This window comes from Primulina huaijiensis, chromosome 9 (genome assembly GCF_012295235.1).
Source record: "Primulina huaijiensis isolate GDHJ02 chromosome 9, ASM1229523v2, whole genome shotgun sequence".
NCBI lineage: Eukaryota > Viridiplantae > Streptophyta > Magnoliopsida > Lamiales > Gesneriaceae > Primulina > Primulina huaijiensis.
Genome location: NC_133314.1, coordinates 23,373,254 through 23,394,372, shown reverse-complemented (window position 1 = coordinate 23,394,372; position 21,119 = coordinate 23,373,254). Strand labels below are relative to the sequence as shown.

Genomic DNA, 21,119 nt, shown 5'->3' with positions numbered 1-21,119 from the left:
GTTTTTGTTTTTTTATAATATGGAAATGCTTAAGATAATTGGATTATTATGAGATCAAATATCAAGAATAAGGAATCTAATAAAACCCCAACGAGCCTGTGTAGAGAGGCACGTTGCAGAGTCAATGCCAACCTAACCCGCTTTACAATCTGGATGGTTCTGTTCAGCTAGGGAAAAGCAACTTCAAAACCATATTATAGACGACAAGAGAACTATATAATCGCTTTAATAGACCTCACCTTGATCGAGCAAAATCAAAATGCCTCTTCCTCATAGACAAAATTATATGGCAACACGCCTGAACTCGTCCACAAAGCAACCCCAGTGCTGGCAAAATATAATTCACATGAATTTCGGACTGCAACATTATGTCATTGTTCAATAATTGCAGCAATGCGACCTGCCCTTCAGAAGATTGTCCGAAAGACATATCATCTGTCCCGGGGACTGGTAATGTGCAGTGTAATAGTCTTCAATGCATCCATACTGGCAACATTTCCAGTTATGAGAATAATGTACGTGCTTCGTGGTGTCGAAATGCTCAACCCACGTTCCCATACTTACGTCCTCCATCTTAAATAGCTGCAAAATTGGGGAATAGGTTGGACAAGAGGGAGAGGTGCCTCAGATGTAATGTCCAGCAGAAAATATACGGAAGAATAAGTCACACACACCCGTAAGCTATGGTTTTGATGTTGGACGACAATGTACTTGGCAATGTCGCTTGATACAACATATACAGGCCCATTGGCATAAGGGGGATATATTTCCTCAGGCCACTCCTGCATACAAGAAAACCAACTCCTGGGGGTAGGGTTCATAGGTGTATAGAAGACTGGCATATATAAAAACTGTGAACTTAAATGGATTAACAAAAATTTAACCTTCTATGACACAGCCCATTTCCCGGTCCTAAGAGGTCAATGCAAGAAGTTTAAATTTCCCAAATACAAAACCCTTGCAGGAGATGTGCCTTCTATTTCTTTGAGGACAGTATCTATCCTGATAAAAGTGTCATCATCGCATTTCATGATGTATGCTGCTGTTACATTTTGAACCTAGTATGAAAAAAATAATGCATGAATGAATCCGTCTAAAATAGAAATGTATCCATAATCAACTAAGAGAAAAAATAAAGGAGCACTGTAATCGGGGATTCGGGAGTATAAGAAGTGCAGCTGAACATACCCATACTCACAAACAACGATAGTTTTGAGAACTACCAGCTCATACCGATCCATGAATGGCAAAATTTCTATATTACCAAAGTAAACTGCCACTTTTTTCAAAATTGCATTCACTTCACTCCTTGTATTCTACATATGATAATCTTGAGTGGGACAACCTCCAGTTAACGAGTACATATTAATGATCAGGTCTACACATACAACACGAAATCAAGACCATCAAGCAAGTGGGCATCCATGGACAAAATGCCGTCCCAAGGCCCCATAACAATTGACAATCATATATCTGATGCCAAAAGAATAAGCATGAAAACATCACAAAATATACAACTGCAGTTTTTTTCCTCTTCCTGTCATCTCAATAGGAGATAATGTCCTAGGCAATGTATGTTGAACATTTTTTATTATGATTTTAACACATTTCAAAAATTTGCAAGATAAATATGATTACTATTTGCAATAGCAACATCCTTGCATCACATATCTTTTGCTCGATATAACTTTCACAAGTAAATATGATTGTTTAAACAGTGTAAACAATGAGGATCCTCACATTTTACTCTTTATCCACACATCATGGCCAAATCTTTAAAGCACGTGCCAAACTCCTATATTAAAAATTAAAATTAAGATCTGCCAAAAAAATAAAAGTAATATCGATAAAACTCCCAACGATCGGTAAATTCATAGGAAAAAATTGAAGAAGCAAGATATTTAGAAGAGTAGTTCAAGATTAAGAAATTAGCAATTGAATATACCACTCCTTTTAAACCATGCAACAGTTCCAGAAACCACTATCTTTCTGTAAGTGCGATTTTGCAAGTCACCAGGCAATAATGATGATGAAAGGGAAGGGAGCTGAGAAGAATGGCAGATCAGAGAGATCACTTGTACAAATGGCAAAAAAATAAATAAATAAATAAAACATACAAGCAGAATACACATTTCTAAAACTCTTTCTCCATTAAACCTGCTAAGTAAACTCACAATCTTACCTCAGAAGGTTCCAAGGAAAATGTATTCAAATATCAAAAAAGTACTATATAATTCCATATGAATTGCTTCTAAGAAAGATATGACTATCAAGTTTACAACTTATGCAAATGATGCATGTAAGATAAATGCTCCATCTACATTTAACCATTGGAATCATCGTGTTTCAAGTCTGTCAATAGACGCAGTAATAAATAAATAGTCAGAGAAGAAGGAGCTATTAAGATAAAATGATGGCTCACCAAGGCAACAAAGAACCTTACAGCTACTTTACAGGACTTGACTGCCACATATTGCATACATGTCTTTCTTATCCCCATGCGCTCTGCAAAGTGATTTGTGGCAGAAAGAACCCCAATAAAAAGTTGAAACTGACTTTCAGGTATGTGATGAGCTTTCCACTTCTCTGAGAAATCCAATACTCTTTGGGGTGAAAAACTTGGATGAGAGGTTGGCAGAGAGGTGGCACATACTGAATGAACATCCACATCTCCTTTGATTGCCAATTCGGTTGCATCTTCCAGGGTAAAACCCTGCATGTTGAAATGGTCAAATCAGAAGATAATACTTTGTTTGTTGACCAAAGAAATACATATAGATGATGAGCTGATATCTATCAAGAGATTATGCACCCTACAACAACTCATATTTGTAATCAGTTTATGCAAAGCTTGTTTCATGTGTAGTCTCCACACCAAATTGGCAAATTCCACACAATCCGAATCAATTAGCAAGATAAAGTCTAGGTGGTAACAAACATGCTAAAAAAGAAAATACCAGAGGACTTTGGGAAGATGTTTGATAACTCAGTTTTAGCTCATTTTTTTCTTTTTTGTCATGTCACTACGAAAACTGACATGCAGAGACCAACTAAAAGTGATTACAAATGTAATCCAATCAAAATTGCGAACAAACTTACCATTCGATATGGAAATGATGTCACATGACGACCCCCAACATTTATGTGGTATCCATCAACTCCAGCACGTATGCTTAAAACAAACATTCTGCCCTCCCAGAAAGGAAATGGCCAGGTTACTTCTGGTTTTTTCCCACGTCCTATGAACCATTGAAATCATGAAATATTTTGGACTCTTTTGTATCTGTGATATCATTGCACATCCATTTTTCACATCTCAAATATCCGTCCACTGCCAAGCAATGGGTGCAATTTTTCATAAGAACAACCATGACAACATCACTAATTAGTACAAAATCAACAGACACAGGCATAGTACATGATGAGCATTAGTATGGTTATCAACTAACTAAACAATAAAAATGGCATACCACAAAAAAGTTGCAACTTGCAATTGGTACAGAAGGCGGCCCTAGAACAAAACTTCAGCAGCACAAGATACAAGAAAAAATTCATATTTAAAAAAAAAAGACTACAATACAAGTTGTAGAACTCATCATTCCATATATACCATTCAACACACACAAAAAAAGAAAAAAAACTGCACGAACATTCATTAATTGATGTCGTCTCCTCGGGCAACCATCAATCACGACCATAACTATATTCTAATTATTTTTAAACATAAAAGGAAAACAACATTTCAGAATTTATATTTTGCTGCCATTTAACAAAAGATGTGAATTGATGCCAGAAATCTCACAATAGCTTTATTGCATTCATGGGTTAGAGACTCAAGTCAGTATCATGATGTTAAATCCCAATATTCTTCGAACTTGAAAAATAAGAAATGCAATAGTCTCTCATATAGATAACTAAACAAAGAACAAAAATATAAGCTTACTCAACATATCATCCTCCTCTTTGGATGCTAAGCCATTACACCTCTGGGCTGTTCCCCACTGCATTCTATAACATGTATTGTGTTCCATCACTGGCTGATGACTCCAATGACCAATCACCTCTAAGTCGAGGATTCAGATGCAAAATCTTTGGAGGATCCTCCCCATCCATAGCCTTCAATCCTTGCAGTTCAACCATGAACTACGAAACCATAACCAGTGCTTCATCAGGCCTCAATTTGGCAAGCAGTGGGACATACTCTTGATGGGCATTGCGCGGAGTTCCAATAACTGTGATAGAAGAACCTGTAGCAAGACCGCATGGTAGGAACATAACAAGATCTTTTTTTGTCAATTCTTCTCCATCCATTAAAACCCATGAAGGACATGTTTCAGGCTTCCCTTCAAGTACCGTGCCCATTATAATCTCTTTGTCCCCATATTTATCTACTTCTTACCAAGCCTTCAACCCCAAAGTCCAAGCCTCATCCGCCATTCTTTCCAAAAGATTTAGGTTATCGGGACTATTCATCCGTATCAAATTTTGAGCAGTTATTCGACCATATAGTGGCTGCATTGGCTTTGTCAGTAGGCGATCATCTTCCTTATCTTGTGAACTCTTTCGCCAGAGCTTACATGAGGATCTTGATTTTGATTATTTTGTAATATTCAGAGAAGCCCATCAGAGAACATGTATATCGATTGTGATTTACTCAATTCTACATCCTTGTCATCCACTTTGGACAATCCAACAAACCCATCAAAATCATTACTGCTAAAAACTGCAGCACTCTTAAAAAATTGAGGAAACTTAAGGAAAATAAGAATTAAATATAATGCAGTTGTCGCCCATAAAGGTATGATAGTTTGGACATCCTTGAACAAGGAGACTCACCTTTAAACCTCTTCATCCTCATAGTCCTAACAAACAAATAAAACGGCTAAGCATAAGCTAAATCTCTCTCCAATCCATTTATAAAAAACAACTCAGCGATAAAACTGCAAAAAAAGAGGAGGGGCATCAAAATCCACCCATTTCTTAAAATTTTCAAGTTCAAGAGAACCCAGCAACAACCACGCCAATCAATTGATGATTATATCTTGAGCAAAATTACAAAACTAGCAAAGTATGAACGCTAAAAAATGCACAACCAAAATCAGGTACAAAAACAACGCAAGACATCAGAACCCAAAAGCGTAGAGATCACCTTTGATGAAGAAATAAACGCGAATCCGTAGACAGATTGCATATCTCTGACATTCAACATTTTCCAACAGCATTTGCTGGACAAGGGTTGCTACACCCATCAATTGTCCCGCCAATAAAAAGCACAAAATCCAACGTGCCAACAGCAATTCAGCAGAAAATTTAAAACAAAATCCACGAAATCGCAGCAGATCGATGCTGAAAGCGACCAGGAGGAATCAAAAAACCCTAAAATGCATGTTTATTTTAATAATTTCGAGAAAGAAACTCCAAAGAAACCCGTCCGTACCTGCACATCAATCTTCCCGTCATCACAAGAACTACATCGCACATATAAATATATTTATTTCACGAAAACCCCTCACAGAGATTAATTTCTTATCTGTCATGTATGATCAAATCTTGGAACGGAAAGAATATCCTTAGAACACAGTGGAATAAGAAATAAGCAAGAACACATTTTCAAAACGAAATAAACAAGAACCACTCTTTGCAGCGAGATTTAAAGAAAAAAAGAATCAAGACAATCAAGAAACATACATGAACGGCAAACGGTTATTGGTTGATATCGTCTTTCTGAAGATATGCAAATCATAGAACCGGCGAGCGTTATCATCAATGTCAATGTGAAAGACCATCACAGGTAGTATTCCGTGAATCTTAGTAATTGATAAAAAAAAGTAATATTTTTTATTGTAAATATTATTTTTTTAAAAAAAAAAATTTATAAAAACGTCTCACAACATGTTTACTTGTGAAAAAAATATTAATTTTTTGACAAATGAAGCTGCATGTCAGTAATAATAAAAGATAAAAAAATATTACGGAAATCACTGTCTTATTCTTAATTTATCATATAATTTGAACATTACTTTAATAAATAAGAATCATTGGTACGAGTGAAATCGAGAATATTGAATTCAAGCCAGCGGAATTGACTCGAAAATCGTTATAATCCAAAGAATCTATATTATGTTGACATCTCTTTTTCGAAATAGAGCTCCAATATAGCCCAACTTGAATCTCAATTTTTGCATTTTATTTACTTTCTACTTGGTTAATAGTTTTAATCCATTGGCTTTTTTTCTGTTCTCTTTTGTAAAAAAAAAAATATTTAATTTATATTTGGAGCACCTTTAATTTCCTTAATTTATCGACACTAGCGGTCGAATCAAGGTTTATATCGCTTGGTTAAGGAGTTGGAATTTACCAACACCACGATAAAATATTTTAATCCCACATTTTGTATCAACTTCTAACATTGAATCGATCACCGAGAATGTTGCCATCATATTATAAATTTCTGACACCCAACTTCACAGTTCACGGCTCACAATTGTGTCAATCATATTCCGAATAATATTTTTTTGTAAGATTCGAAAAGCTATTGCAAAAACAGATGTTTTGTTACTTACAGTATAATAATTAATTATACACGGAGGCTGGAAAAAACAGGCTAGGTCGTGCAGGTTTCGGGACTCTAAAGAAGCCGGAAGTTAAAGAACACATTAACCATACAGAAGTTTGATCCGGATAAAACTGAAGAATGGAGTTAGTGTAACCTAGTCAATTCTTCCACGCTCTTCATTAGTTCCTCCACTGGAATACCCATTGCTTTTGAAATCTCCTCCATCCGATTCCGACCAAGATCAAGGAACGACTCAATTAGATCTCCGTCCAAAAAGTTTTTAGAATCGACAGTCTTCTTCTCGTTGTAGAATGACCTCCATTGCTCATGACCAAATCCTCCCACACCTTTGATCACTTTCCTCAGGTGCATCTGCAACTTCTCCAGGAAGACATATTGATCATGAGGGAGGGACGCGATGACCCCAATGACTCCATTGACAGTTCCAAAAATGACAGTCGGAATCTGGCCAATTTCGGAATCTGGCAATCGCATGACGAGAGAACCATGACGAAACCGATTTACAAATTCACCTAGGTGGTATTCACCAACAACCTCAAGGCGTCCCCGCTCCTCATCGGTGGCTCCTTCACTGTTTTTGCGGACAGTGAAGAGATTAAAATTGTTTTCAGCGCCGAGGTATATTTCATCATCTATAATTTCGACTGCTGACATCCAGTTTGCATTGTAGTCACGGGCTCGCTCCTCAATAGCACCCTCCTCATGCTGAATACAGAGATCGGAGAATTTGAGGCAAATTAGAATCAAATTGGCAGGGATTTTAATCACAATGTGTTTGTAGAGGTTGATGGCTAAGTAGAAGGAAATACAAATAAAATGGTTGAAGAAAGTGACAGAGAGTTCAAAATTGTTATTAACATCGTAAACTATAAGGGGATTACAAACATTAAAAATTTCTACAGGAATTCTAAAAAAATATCTAGAGGAAATGGGGATCATGAGGTTGAAAAAAGATGCCATAAAGACAAGGTTGAATAGAATCTAGATGCAGCAAGATAGAAAATATAAATCCTGAAAGAAGATATACATTCCTTGAGATTGCAAATATTTACCTTGTAAAGCAGCAGAGAAATTGATTTCATCAGGTCACCTACAACAATAAAATCTCCTCTGGTTTGTACATAGAGAGCAAGTATGTGTCCATGATGTCCACATTCAGATTGCAACTCACGAGAACCATCATCACGAAGCATCCACTTGTACAACTGAATCTTCTGATTAATGGCAGCTAGAAGCTTCCCATTGAAGGCATTAAGAGAGTAAACAGCCCCTTTAGTTTCTTTTTCAGCAATTAGCTGAAGTTTTCCATCTTCTACAGCAAAAACAAGGATGCGGCCCTGCAGTCATTTCATATAGAAATAGAAACAAAAGAGGGAAAAGTTGAGAATGATTTTGTTTATCACCATGAGTTCGAGTTTTCAAAAACGTTGGAGAACACTGCTTTGATTGTCTACAAATGTGATGGTGTACATTCCAAATATATATATACATGGGAGGTGCTATTTGTTTACGATAGAGAAGTATAAAACTTGTTCATGAGCTACACTTAATGGGACAGTGTTAATGAAATCCAGCGAACACGGTAGAAGCATTTCACCACCACTCACCTTCCAGTAAAACCAACCAGAATCCTAAATAAATGATTAAATGAAAGGAACAAGGGCAGAACCTACACACTGATACTCAGCAGACAAGCATACAGATAATGTTTGCATCTTACTTTCGTAGGTTCATTTTCTTCTGGCATGACATATGCGGTCCCGACACAGTAATATACATTACTGTCATCAGAAAATGAGCAGCTAAGAATGGAGCAACCACATTCAAACTGATCGAGTTGATACGTTGAAATGAAATCAAAAGTCTGGTCATCCAACAAACGGATGAAGTGAACTTCAAAGTCTTCTACACTTGACTGGTTATGCCTTAAACTGCATATTGCAAAGGTACGAGTCTGTTCCTGATGGCATATTCGTCGTGCATGCTCCCTAAGTGGAATAGAGCGTATGTGAAGCTTTTGAATGTCGTCAATGGTGCCAATTGTGAGTTCCCCTTCTTTAGCAATTGCAAGGCTGTAAACACAAGTAGATTTCTTCTCATTGTTAACTTCACTTAATAGATGTCAATTGCATGTGTACACATCAACAAAAAAATGATCCTATAGTCTCCACCCTCAAATCAATTCACTTGGAAAAAATCTCATTATCTCATGAGTGGGACTAGTTATCACTTGTCAAGAAAATTATAAATATCCTGAGTCATGAAATTGAAGGAAGGCACATACCACTCACTTGACAAATTCACAATTCATTTATTTAATTGAATACGGGCAGCATGGGCCTTTTAGCTCAGCTATCAAGACTAGGTTAGACTCTCTCTTTCTCACTATACCACCCCTCACTCCATATGGCGAAGAAAAGGACGTGGACTAGTAATACTAACTCTACAAAATCACATGTAAAAACTTTCTCCCCACTTGATCGGAAGGAATAAATAATAGCTCTGCAAAGAATTAAATGTCGTAATTGGTCTATAAACATAAACACATATTCAGGTCTCCAACACATGAAAACCAGCAATCACCCGGTCGCCACCCAAAAAAATGCAGGCTAGATGATTTCAATTTATAACTCAGAATTTAATCAAGGCTTCTCAAACCATAATACAAAAATCGGGTAATATTTACCTGTCGGGGAAAGCAGCAGAGTTGAAGGGGCACATTAGACTGACTTCTTTTAGATTTACATTACTGTAAAGCAATTTCTTGTTACTGCTGTAAATGACAGTCGGTCTATCAGAAGCAGCAAAAACATGTGTGGCATTCTTTGATGAGAAAGTCCGAAGCGTAATGGGTTGCGTCCCAAGAGACACTTTTTTCCTGTCAGTCAGCTCCCCAGTACTAGTGTTTAACACAAAATTCAAGAGATGTCCATCCCCAAGAGCACATAACAAGTAAGACATCTGAAATTACAATGCATCGAACAGTGTGATTTTACCCCAAGTTGACATGCTATTAGCTTGATATTTAAAAAACACTCATTCCTTGCAAGCACGGACTTAAGTCTGAGCTTATTTAACTAAAACTTTGACTAAGAACTTGAGTAAACTTTTACAGAAAGCAGCAGTAGCGAGTATTGAATTTTGATTCATAACTTCTACAATAATTACATATTCAAAAGAAAAACTGAAGAATGATAAGATGTATTAGATAGCCTTCACAGCCTTCACAATGGAATAGCCTCTCTCTTGCTTCTAACAAAAGAAGAACAAAATTCTTGAACCACCTTGCCTAAAACATTCTTATAAATAAAAATTTCTCATCCGTACATCACAGGAATTAAACCCTAAAATATCCACAGAAAAGGTCAACTTTTATCCCAAAATCATAAAAGCAAAGGACATCCAGTTCATTCTGGAGTACCAACTGAATATCAATATCCTAAATGCCTTAAATTCTAAAAGAATTAATGCACGAAAAAGACTATATGCCCACATAAAAACAAAGTTGACAAAATTAAGAACCAAACTCACCCCTTCAAAAGTACATAATAGTACAGAACGAGGAATTATCTCCCCTCCCAATGGTTCTTTCATAACCAGGTTCAAATCGGGAAGTGAAAATATCCTGACACTTATATCTGTCCACATACCCACTACTGCTAGGTGACTATAATTTGGATCATCACCAATTGGATTTATATCCAGGCATGAGATGTCATACTCTAACTGACTATGTTTTATTTCTGTCAACACTCCATCACCAATTTCCAAGTAGATCAAATGGCCACCACCAAGAGCCAGTAAAACCTGTTAAAGGCAAATGTCAAATAAGTTAAAACTAACTCAACCAAACCAAACCAGCCAATATCACAATAGAAGTGCTTCAGGAGACTGCATCAATTAAGAGCGGAATCGTAGTGAAAACCCAGGTACATGTTTCAAAAAACTTTACTTTTCCAGTTAGCAAGTGATCCAGCTAACCATAATTACTACACATAATCTGTCAGAATTAATTTGGACACATGTTTTATATCAGTTTTCAGAGACGTTCGCTGCAAATTGATGCTAAAACTGAAGCATTCGAGCTTACCTGAGTGGTATTGGCCGTGGCAACATTGATTGAGTACCCCGCTGGAGCAAACCATTCATGTCGGAGTTCTCTAGAGGTAGAACTGACCAATCTGACTGAGATTGAAGTAGCCTGCACAGTTCATAAATTAATTCATATATGATGAAAGGCCAACAAATGGTTTTGCATGCTATGATGAGCTTGCCTGCACAATCTGGTCATATATAGCATCATGACAAAATAAAGTCTGGGAATTTGAATAAAAGCCTTCTATCTCAGTTTCCTCCAATTCATCCTCAATGTTCATTGCCAATATACGTGTCTCACTGATGAAGCTAACCACCAAAAAAGTATCAAATGGATCATCAGTAGCTGAACGTAATGACCACATCCCTTTGATTCCTTGAAGCTCTACAGATGCCTGTGAATGGCAATAATTCCAGAATGCAATGAGAAAGTAAAGTAACAAATAATTCTAAACAAAATAAAATATTAAAATGTACAAGTAAATACCTGCTCATTTATTCCAATTCCATTACGTACGATCCGAAGAGAACCATCTTTGTAAGCTCCTGAGCAGGTTACAACCTGACCTTGACCTTGCCTCTCTAAGTCAACCACGCAAAAGTCGACAATAGGCCCCAAATTGACATACCTTTCGAGAACTTCAACATAAGAACCTTTTGCATCCGGGTGAAGATTAAGCTTTATGAGCTGGGTCATGAATCAAGACATGGAAACAAGGAAATTTTCATGGAATGACCAATTATCACAGATAACAAACCTACAAAAGAAGTCAAGAGAATTGATAGATGATAAAAAGGGAAAATCATTAATTGAAACCAGAAGTTAGGCAACATGATTTTCGATCTTGATTATCTTTATACCTAGTCATGCATGAAATATAAAATGACTTTATGAAGATGCACTACAAACTTCCCATGAGACTGGAGTTTCTTTCAGCAAGTATTTCAAAGTAAAACTTTCAATTTGCTTGCATACTATATGCACAAAACAATCTCCAAGACATACAATAAAGTTCATATCACACTACCAAAAACACAACACCATAGCATGATAATATCTACCATAATTCACAAAATACATCAAACAATCAAACGAAATCCTCTCTCTCCATGCATAATGATTGATAATGACAATGGAAAGAAATGCCTTCATTCTATGAAATTGCACGGCAGATAATGTTGTAGAAAAAAAACCCACAAAAATGAAAGAAAATAAAGAGTGGGAAATATATACTTGCTAAGAATCACCAAAGCAATGTTGTGGAAAGATGGAATCACTTCACTAATACATAAAGCACAAGACAACACCCTCCCACATCAAGAGAAACATAATGAACTTGATAAGGGAATATCACTGCAACAGTCATCAATCGGATATGAAAATTCTGTGTTCCTGAGTTCTAAAAACCAAGGACCATAGTGTTATACATGTCATATACTATCACAACTACAATACAATACATAAAATACTTGAAACTAAAATCCAACTTATATGGAGATAAAAGATTGAGAAGATTGAGAGGAGAAATTGTATGCATACCTGTGAATCTCCATAACTTGAGCCAACAAAAACAACTGCATTATCAAGATAGGAAATTGATGATGCAACAGATGTCTCACCCAGGAGCTCAATTTTGAGTCCTGTTACTCTGGAAGATTAGAAATGGAAAGACGATTAAGATGTGTCGATATATTTGCCAAAAAACCAACATCAATTACTGAAATAATAGAACAGAAAATAAACTCACTTTTCCTTTTCATGGGTTATGACAAGTAAGTGCAGAAGTCCATTGTGATCCCCTAGTAAGTAGCGGGAACCATCGGTGTCAACTCTCCCATAAGATCTTGTGATCGACTTCAAAGAGACAACATAAACATGAAACAAAGATAACGATTAAAATGGTTTAACATAGAGTAAAGCAGCACATCTATGTAACCTACAGGTGTAATTGGGATTGCTTTGAAAGCTGAGGCACTGCAATACACAATTGTTTCTTCACCAATAATTAGAACACCACAGAGAGGAGGTGGCACTGGAATTAACAAATCTGCTCCGTTATCAAGATTATTCTGAGACCATGGCCCCTCAATAAAATCTTTGTCCTTCAAAGTCACCTCATATGTTTTCACATGACGGGCATCCTTGTTATCCTGTAAATCAAGGTGGCGATACGTCGTAATCAAATTATGCTGAAAGAACTCTAGAACATGATTCAAATTGAAACCAAATCAACAAGAAAGGGAACATGCGTCATAGACGATTGGTGGATCCAAAAGAGTACATCATTTTTTTTGATCTCAAAAACACTAACTAAAGACACCACAATCGGTCAAGAGTTTGCGATATCGTCAATAGATAACATCCACCAATGAATGATTAGCAAAACATGAAAGGAAAAATCACATTACGAAGCAATGACTGAGAACTGAAGATTCAATTCTCCAAAAACCAAAAAATTGTCAAGGTTATATTTATAAAAAGTAAATCAAAACCTGGTAAAGTACAACAATGGTTGGCTTGGCGCATCCATACAAAAATTTGATATCCAAAACCTGAAGTTCCTCAAGCCTGAAGAAACAGCCAGGGTATTGTTAGCAAGCTTGCTAGAGGGGAAAAACAAACCATAGCATTTCAGAATAATTAGATCAACATTGCTATTCAATGCTTACAATGGGGCCGAAAAATTATATCTTCACTTGGAAAAAATCCCAAGTGTCGAGCTTTCCATTTTTGGAATGGAATAGGATCAAGATCAAACCTTATTTCATGGTATTTACATGAGATTTCTCTTTAAGAAAGGCCCCGAGAGGGCTTAGTTGATCCATGATTTATGTTTTATCTTTCTTTTCCTTTTCGTTTGTTTCGAGAAATCTATCGATCAATTCCGATTCCTTTTTTTCCTCTTCATTTAAAAGGTTTTTTCTTATCCAGCTACAACAAGAATGGGACTCTATAAATTGCAGGCACTAGCGCTTACTTGCGGTCTCCTGTACATTAACTTTCTTTAAAATTACAAAACAAATTGAAAATCTGCAGCTTCGGAACTTAGCAGGAGTGGAGATTGCTAATTGAGTTTGCTATACCAAAAATAAATCACTTTTCACAATGAATCATTCTCTGGTAAAACATGCCTCTGGGGAGCCTTTTGGTGGTCATAGACAAGTAGTGGCATCATTTTTGGAATATATGATCAGGAAATCCAATAGGATTATAGTTCAACTAGCTCGAACATAAATTTCAGAAAGAGACAACAAGATGTGGATATAAGAACCTCAATATTTAGAATCCGTAAATTGACAAAAAACTTCGAACTTGATCATGCAGGTATCATCTATCTTAATTTTTTTTATTATTATTTATGTTTATTTTTTAAAAAAAAGCTGCAATGTTTGGAATTAGCAACTGGGTACTATCAACAATACATAGGCAAGAATTCAAGGTTAGCTGAACAGAGAAATGAAAAATAAACAGGTATACACAGCAGCCACATAATATATCTTTTTAAAAATAACAGACTTTCAGGAAAGTGACTTGCTACTGTTCGCATTCGGAGAAAAAACAGAAAAGAAACAGAGAATTTACCTAATATTGAATGCTTCTTTGAGCTGGCCTTTGTTATCAAATGGAATGACCTAAAATTATTAAAAAAAAATCCCCACGTAATATAAAGAGAGCATGTGGAAGAAAAAAGTGAAACGTCGATGGGAATCAATCTGAAAATGTATAAAATGCTTAGATCACTTTGAACAAGCCGTCATAGAGATGAAGTCCAATCAATCTGCAATCTGGATCAATTACGCCAATCTACCAGGAAAGAAAATTAACAGTCATAAACAGTAAATTTGTAAAATATAAAAAAAAAAGATCACTATCCCAATGTGAAAATTTCCAGAGAATTACTAAGTAACCTGCCCATTATCAGTAGGACGACCTATTCGATCTGAAACATCTCCCATTGCTCTGTTTAATAATGGATGCCCCACCAACAAAGCAGCAAACTCCTTTTAGTAAAAATGGATGACGGATTGATAATTACACCAAAATTCAAAGTAATGACACTGATATAACCTAAAAGAAAATATTAATCCTGTGGCCACACGTGGATTGTCTATAAAATGACTTCAGGTCAATGCATTCGTTCAGGGGGAAAGAAACTCATAATAGTCATAAACCTCAGTGAAGAGCCAGTATGTGTCTATTGTCAGATTCAAGGAGCATGTATAAATATAAGCAAGCAATAAACAATATTTCAAAAAGATTAATCATCCAGTGCTTAAAAACTCAAGCTGTCACACCTTGTAATAACCTCTGCAGCCTCGGGCTCCCATTGTAAAACGCAGAATTTATATCTTTCTGTAGCGATGAAAAGGAGATCTTGAGTCTCTCCCTGCCAGTTTATCACGAAGTAAGATATAAGCCTTTTAATACTATTTGGTAAGAAATATAATCAGACTAAGTCTGATCTCAATTCTGAAGACAAGGATTTCCTCGAACAGATTGTCAAACAAACCAAACATTTATGTTTCAATTTGAATACTCACGTGAGGGTGGAAAAGCTCAAGGGTCGCAATTCTTCCATATATTGGAACGTCCAACATAGGCTGTAAAGATATAAATATTAAGAGGTTATGATTTCCTAGGACCTCAATCATTAACAGTTCGAGCTTAAATGATTCCATCAGCCAATAAAGGATGGGAATATTGCACTATAAATTTACAGGGTTCTCATCAGAGAGGAAAAAAGAAACTAGAATAAATTGTACACTCTGACAGATCCCCTCTTCTCTCGTGACAAGAGCTGCTCACCATCTAAGTTATATTCCCAGGCTTACCACCCCTTGTCAACTTCAACTATCCACATCCACAATCTCACGAAAATAACAAAAGGGGAAGCATAGTACATTCTCGATTTAAAAAAAAGGTAACTCGATTTATGTACCTGTAGACCTTGAGGAGTAAGTAAATGGATCTCTATTCGAGTGCATTTCCTGCAAGTGGATTCCATGAAAGCAGAATGTATTTCATACATGTACACACACCATAAAAAGAATTACGTAATAAAGAAAAAACTAGAGATATGTAAAATCTTAATTCTGTTCTGATATCATAAATTGCCCTAACAAACAAAACAATAAAAAAAATATAATATACAGAATTAACTTCCAGACCGCCACAGAAATCCATGAAAGTTAACATAATCATTAAATTAAGATGGAGAGTACAAGTGAAAGATGGAGCAGGGTATGAGTTTGCACACTTTTTTGTGCGTGTGGACGAGTGAGAATACTCACGCAACAATGAGATTGAGTTCATGAGGAGCAGTAAAATTGCCAACGCATGAATGAGTAACGTTCGTCGGTTTGTGAGCCGTCACCACGTAATTCCAAACACTCATCTTTACACAGAGTTCTCTATCTCAAGCCCTAGAGAACAAAGCAGAGCGTGCTTCAGTCGAATTACTTGTGGCACATTGCTGTGCGCCGCCAGCGGGCAATATTTATCAAACGGCGTCGTTGAGTTAACCGGGAGAAGGTCGGGAGGTGGAAAAGGGTGAATGAGTAGAGTAACATGTTACATGGTTAGCTTTACTTCCATAAAAGTAGATAGATCTACAATGGGCCTATCTTATTGGGCTTCGATCAAGTCTAGTCAAGGAAGTGTGAAAGATAGTCATATGAAATAGGAAAGTATGGGCCGCCTTTGACAAGAATAGCATAAGGCCCAATGTTTTATATACACACACATATGTAACACACCCTATTCAATGGAGGTTGGGTTCGACTGCGTCGAGCCTCTCTCTCGTCTTCCATTTCCCGTATCCGCTCGCATGGTTCCAACTTTCAAAATTCTAAACAAGATTCTGCTCATTGATTTCTCGAATTCTTTGGTTGAAACTTTCTTGTTTCTGTGTAAAGTTGCCAGTCCCTTCTGAATTTCTTTTCAATTTTCGGGGCTTCTTCCCAGTTCCCACCAAGCCAAGGAAAGAAAACATGTCGCCGCTAAGACTAGTGCCAATGTCAAAGCAAAAAAAAAAAAGCTTGTCGTTTTCAATTTCTGTTTAATTAGGAACAGACAAAAACTGAGTAGGCTTGAGGTAGCACGAGAGATCAACTACTTAGAATGAGCTGCGATCTGTTTTCTATTATGTTCGTTCTACTTTGAGCGACAGATCGCCTCTTTAAGGAGATGGGATTCCACTATTATATATGAATATGGTCCACCACTTGAAGCTGAGTCTCAATTTTTTGCTCGCAAGTATTTCTTCTCTCAACGTTCGGATTCCTTGCGTTTTTATTTTAAATCCTTATATTTCCTTTCTTGTTTATGATTTGGTTCTAGTCACTGTATTGGAGCCCACGTAGATAAGTTTTTCTCGTGAGATTTAAACCAGTGATAAGTCTTAGAGTCGTGCAAAGAGCTTCTGATCTTGAAATGATCAGTTGATGAATGTCTTAATCAACTCAAATATGTTTGAAATTTGAATGTGCACATTTTCATAGAATCTTATTGTAAATTGTTTTATACAAAATTCGAGACATACGCTCTTCTTCCACTTGCTTTAATCATTCGGTTGCAAGTGTTCATTTTAAATCACTTTGAATTGTTGTTTATTGAATAACTTCTTGGTGACCGCTTTACGAGATGCTCTTTATCTCATGGATTACAGTTAAGAGGATAGCGGAAACTGGATCTCATTGGAGTACCGTTAAAGTTCTAAAGCTACATCTTGATCATACTGATGATATTAATGTGTTACGTTTGTCAAGAAGATGTAATATGAACCACAAGAAGATGTAATATGAACCACGTATTGACTCGCCTATTTTGCCATGTGAACAAACAATCATCAAATGGCAAGCCTTGAGCCCTTTAGTTTAGTCGAAGCTTAAGTTCTTTGCTTTGGGTAGATGATATGTTTGTGCAGCATGAGGTGAGATAGGATGAGCTAACGATAACCTGAATATTGAGCTAAAGATTTTTTTTTCAAAGAAACATGTGGCTAGACTGGGATTGAAATTGACCCCCACTACAATATAAATAACAAAAAGAATATATTAGAGGGATTATGCTAAAATCTCTCACAAGAGAAGACAGAACAACAAGAATCAGTGCTTCCTAACAAAGGAAAAACCAGTTATATCTAGGCTAGTTTTAAAAGAGAACGAATATCTGATTGAGGAACTTCTTCAAAGAAATATTGAAATTTCCATCCACAAATGCCCCAATTTGCCAAATGCAACTGACATCAGTCATCATATTTCCTGACCTAAAAATATGATAGAAATTTACTGTCCACTTTGGAAAAAAATTTGGATTGCACTAGGTCTGTTAACTCCTTCTTGATTATTATTTATCATCTCACTTATTTAAAGGTGGCTGATTCTATTTCTGTTTGGTTGTTCAGTTTGTTCTCGACAAATTAATTTATCCAAAGTTTCGTGTGGAGCTGCACTGGATAAAGACACATGCACATGCCCGACCTGCAGGTAATGTTTATATGCCTTTTGTAATGCAGATTCTGCCTTTTAGCTATTTAATAGTCCTGTTGTGAAGTTGATTGACGTAGCCATATACTTTTGTATTGATTAACTTGCTATATAGATTTTCAAAATGTAATAAACTTTTGAAAATATGTCTCCATTTAAGATGCTATTGTTCCCCTAAACATACTTCCAGAAGTACACCATTTTTGAATATTGACTACGATTTCCATACACTAAACCAATTTTACGATTCTAAAATTAAGTCCAGAAACCAAACAAGGATCCAAGCTTATAACTTTCTCGCAATTCAAGTGCACTATTTAGTAATGATTCCACAGAAGGTGAGAGTACATCTTCCGGATCTCTTGTGGGTTTAACCTATCTACCATGATGATTTTGTGCTAGCCCTTTATTAGCCAATTGATACCAGTTAGGGGGGGTTCTCAACTCGTCAACCAGCATGTCACAATCCTTGTTCACCAATGCCAAATCCCTTTTTGAATTCACCCGAAAGTCCAAACCAGAACCATGAAACCCATCTATCAAATGCAGATATGTCTCCAACATGTTACATGTGAAATTCCACCAAGTTCAACCCTTTCTTCAGATATGGAGATGACCTAACATCAAGATTTAACTCAACTCCAACATGCTTGTACACCCACTCTAATGTACCTGTTATATCGTCGAACCTCTGTAAACTTTTGTTTAATACAATCCCAGGCATTCTGGGCACGATATCTTGTTTCATTGTCAGGTGTAAAGTCTTTACACTCATCTGATACAGTTCATCTCGAAAGGCGATGTTGCCAACACGTGGTGAGGCAAATGACACGATACTTATAGAGAGGCTGGGGAAGTTAGCAATCCCAAAGCACCACCTAGACTGTGCCCGGTGAAAGTTTGGCTAACTTGTTCACCTCTTTTTTGGTAGCAATCTACTAATCATTTTACTTCTTTCATCACTTGTTCCAAGGCACTATGCTTGTCATACCTAGTTTTATCACATTTGGAGGAATAAATGCTAAGAAAACCATGTTCAACTTTTGCTTGACCGTGCCCAATGGGCTCTAGTTTCCGCTGCATAAAATTGTACCATTCGGATGGCACGACAGCCGCCACCACATCACGTCTCCCAATTCGTTGGGATTCTTGATCATCACTGATGGCAACAAACCACCCCATCCAGTTTGAATCTTTACTCCAAGTGTCAACAAAGCGTGACTTCTCTAGCCACTGAGGCAAGTCTATGTGTGACATTGCATATCTGTATCTAGTGACATCGTAACCACATTTGCCAAGTCCCAACTTGTCAAAAAGCTTGTGCCGGTTGTACATGCAGCTGTTGCAATACTCTGAGAAGGAATCAAAGTCAAGTGCGTCGTATGTTGCTTGTGTGAATTCTCCAAGTTTGATTATCTCCCTTCGAAGCCAAGGATGAAGTGGATCAAGAAGATCATCCCGATCACCTGAATCTTGGATTTCACGCCATTTTTGTGATATGTCTTCTCTTGGGGACATTGCAGGGCTGTTGTGCTTCTCTTCAATGTTTAAAGCGTTCAATTTTGGACTACTTACGCTCTTCTGAGTTGGGTTTCAATGTGAAGATGCAACATGCTTGACAAGGATTCAACCAGCTTTGTAGCCTTGTTTGATGTTTTTTTATGTGGGTTTTTGGCGGTTTTGAAATCTTGGTAGGCAAGAATCTTGATTGGAAGGTGGTTTTTGTCGGTGGCTGAGAGGTTGAAGTGGGGATGAAATGCATTTTTTGAGGGCATTTTTTATGAAAATTTTGTATGAAATTTGAGAGTAAATCGAATAAAATCTCAACAACAGAAAGAAGTTGTATAGATGATTATTGTATGTCCGAGTATGGCCAAGCCCCCGACAGTTCCAACTTAAGATGATCATGATGTAACATTCTGACTATTGCAAGTGTTGTTTCTTGAGTGCGTGTTGCATGAATCTGTAATTGGGTTGAAAGATTTTCTTGCGCAAAGTCCATAGTTCTGAGTTGGGCCTCGAAATGTTGATTTTCCCGATGATATTGCTTATCTTCATTTAAAACCAGTCCAGTGTCCCTCTCGTCTTCGTCCACATTACCATAGGGTGAGATTTGAATTTGGTATCTCGCGGAAAGATCTCGAGAATCATGCACATTGTTATTTTGTACCGGATCCTTGCCCAAATATGTTCCAGTTTTCCTGAAAATTATGGAAATCAGATCCTGTGCTTGCTGGTTCACTGGATGGAACGGAGTTTCCATAACCGATTGTATGAAGCTTGTAAATTATTGAGGATAAATTATCAAATTGCATGTGAAAGTTTCACAAATCCAAATCCTATTTATCGGCTATTTTTGTTTTAAAAGAAAACGTAAAATAAATGATAAATTCATTAATTTCATTTTTACTGGTCCTCCGATCAGTAAAATGTCTGTCATTGCCCTGTGCGCTGCAATATTTTTATTTTTAAAAATTAAACCATGTTCCATCGTTCACTGGTTGGGTTACAATAAATAATATATTTTAGGGAGAACAACAAATTTCCAATTGTTGAAATATTATTTAAAAATGTGTTAAATATTTGTGTTGAAAATGTGAATGTTGAATGTTGAAAATTAGGTAAAATTAGGTGTTGAATATTGAAAATTAGTGTGTGATGATGTAGGTAATGATGTATTTTATTTTTGGATTATTTGTAAAAATTTTCTATAAATAGATCTCTCATTTGTGAAGAAAATCACAATTGAGTTGAGAGAAAAATATTATAAAGTGTGTAGTGTGATAATTTTGAGAGTTTGAGATTTTTACTTTTTTACCGTAAATTTTTACTTTTTCACAACACGTTATCAGCACGAAGCTCTAAAAGTCCTCCATATTTTTCCAAGCTCCGAACAGAAGAAAAAGGTAACAAAAGTAATAATATTTATTTTACTGTTATTTATTTATTGTTTATATAT

General features: G+C 36.5%; 1 protein-coding gene, 1 long non-coding RNA gene and 2 pseudogenes across 2 annotated transcripts; 1 reads left to right on the top strand and 3 right to left on the bottom strand.

The window, feature by feature from the left end:
* Positions 1–77: 77 nt before the first annotated feature.
* Positions 78–4,858, bottom strand: LOC140985013 (hydroxyproline O-galactosyltransferase GALT2-like; annotated as a pseudogene).
* A 281-nt stretch (positions 4,859–5,139) lies between these two features.
* On the top strand, positions 5,140–5,666 carry LOC140985015 (uncharacterized). The gene is made up of 2 exons (XR_012176684.1): positions 5,140–5,254; positions 5,564–5,666. It is a non-coding gene; the product is annotated as an uncharacterized lncRNA (long non-coding RNA).
* Positions 5,667–6,496: 830 nt separating this feature from the next.
* Positions 6,497–16,215, bottom strand: LOC140984738 (DNA damage-binding protein 1-like). The gene is made up of 19 exons (XM_073452330.1): positions 15,965–16,215; positions 15,613–15,661; positions 15,215–15,274; positions 14,969–15,060; positions 14,582–14,633; positions 14,415–14,477; positions 14,256–14,305; positions 13,166–13,241; positions 12,614–12,823; positions 12,421–12,527; positions 12,213–12,321; positions 11,160–11,360; positions 10,852–11,067; positions 10,668–10,778; positions 10,109–10,384; positions 9,264–9,538; positions 8,298–8,649; positions 7,630–7,914; positions 6,497–7,282 (listed from the first exon to the last, which is right to left on the bottom strand). The coding sequence occupies exons 1-19, from the start codon at positions 16,066–16,068 to the stop codon at positions 6,701–6,703; spliced, it is 3,270 nt and encodes a 1,089-aa protein (XP_073308431.1). The 5' UTR covers positions 16,069–16,215; the 3' UTR covers positions 6,497–6,700.
* A 153-nt stretch (positions 16,216–16,368) lies between these two features.
* LOC140984737 (phospholipase A1-Igamma1, chloroplastic-like) lies at positions 16,369–20,464 on the bottom strand (annotated as a pseudogene).
* Positions 20,465–21,119: the final 655 nt, after the last annotated feature.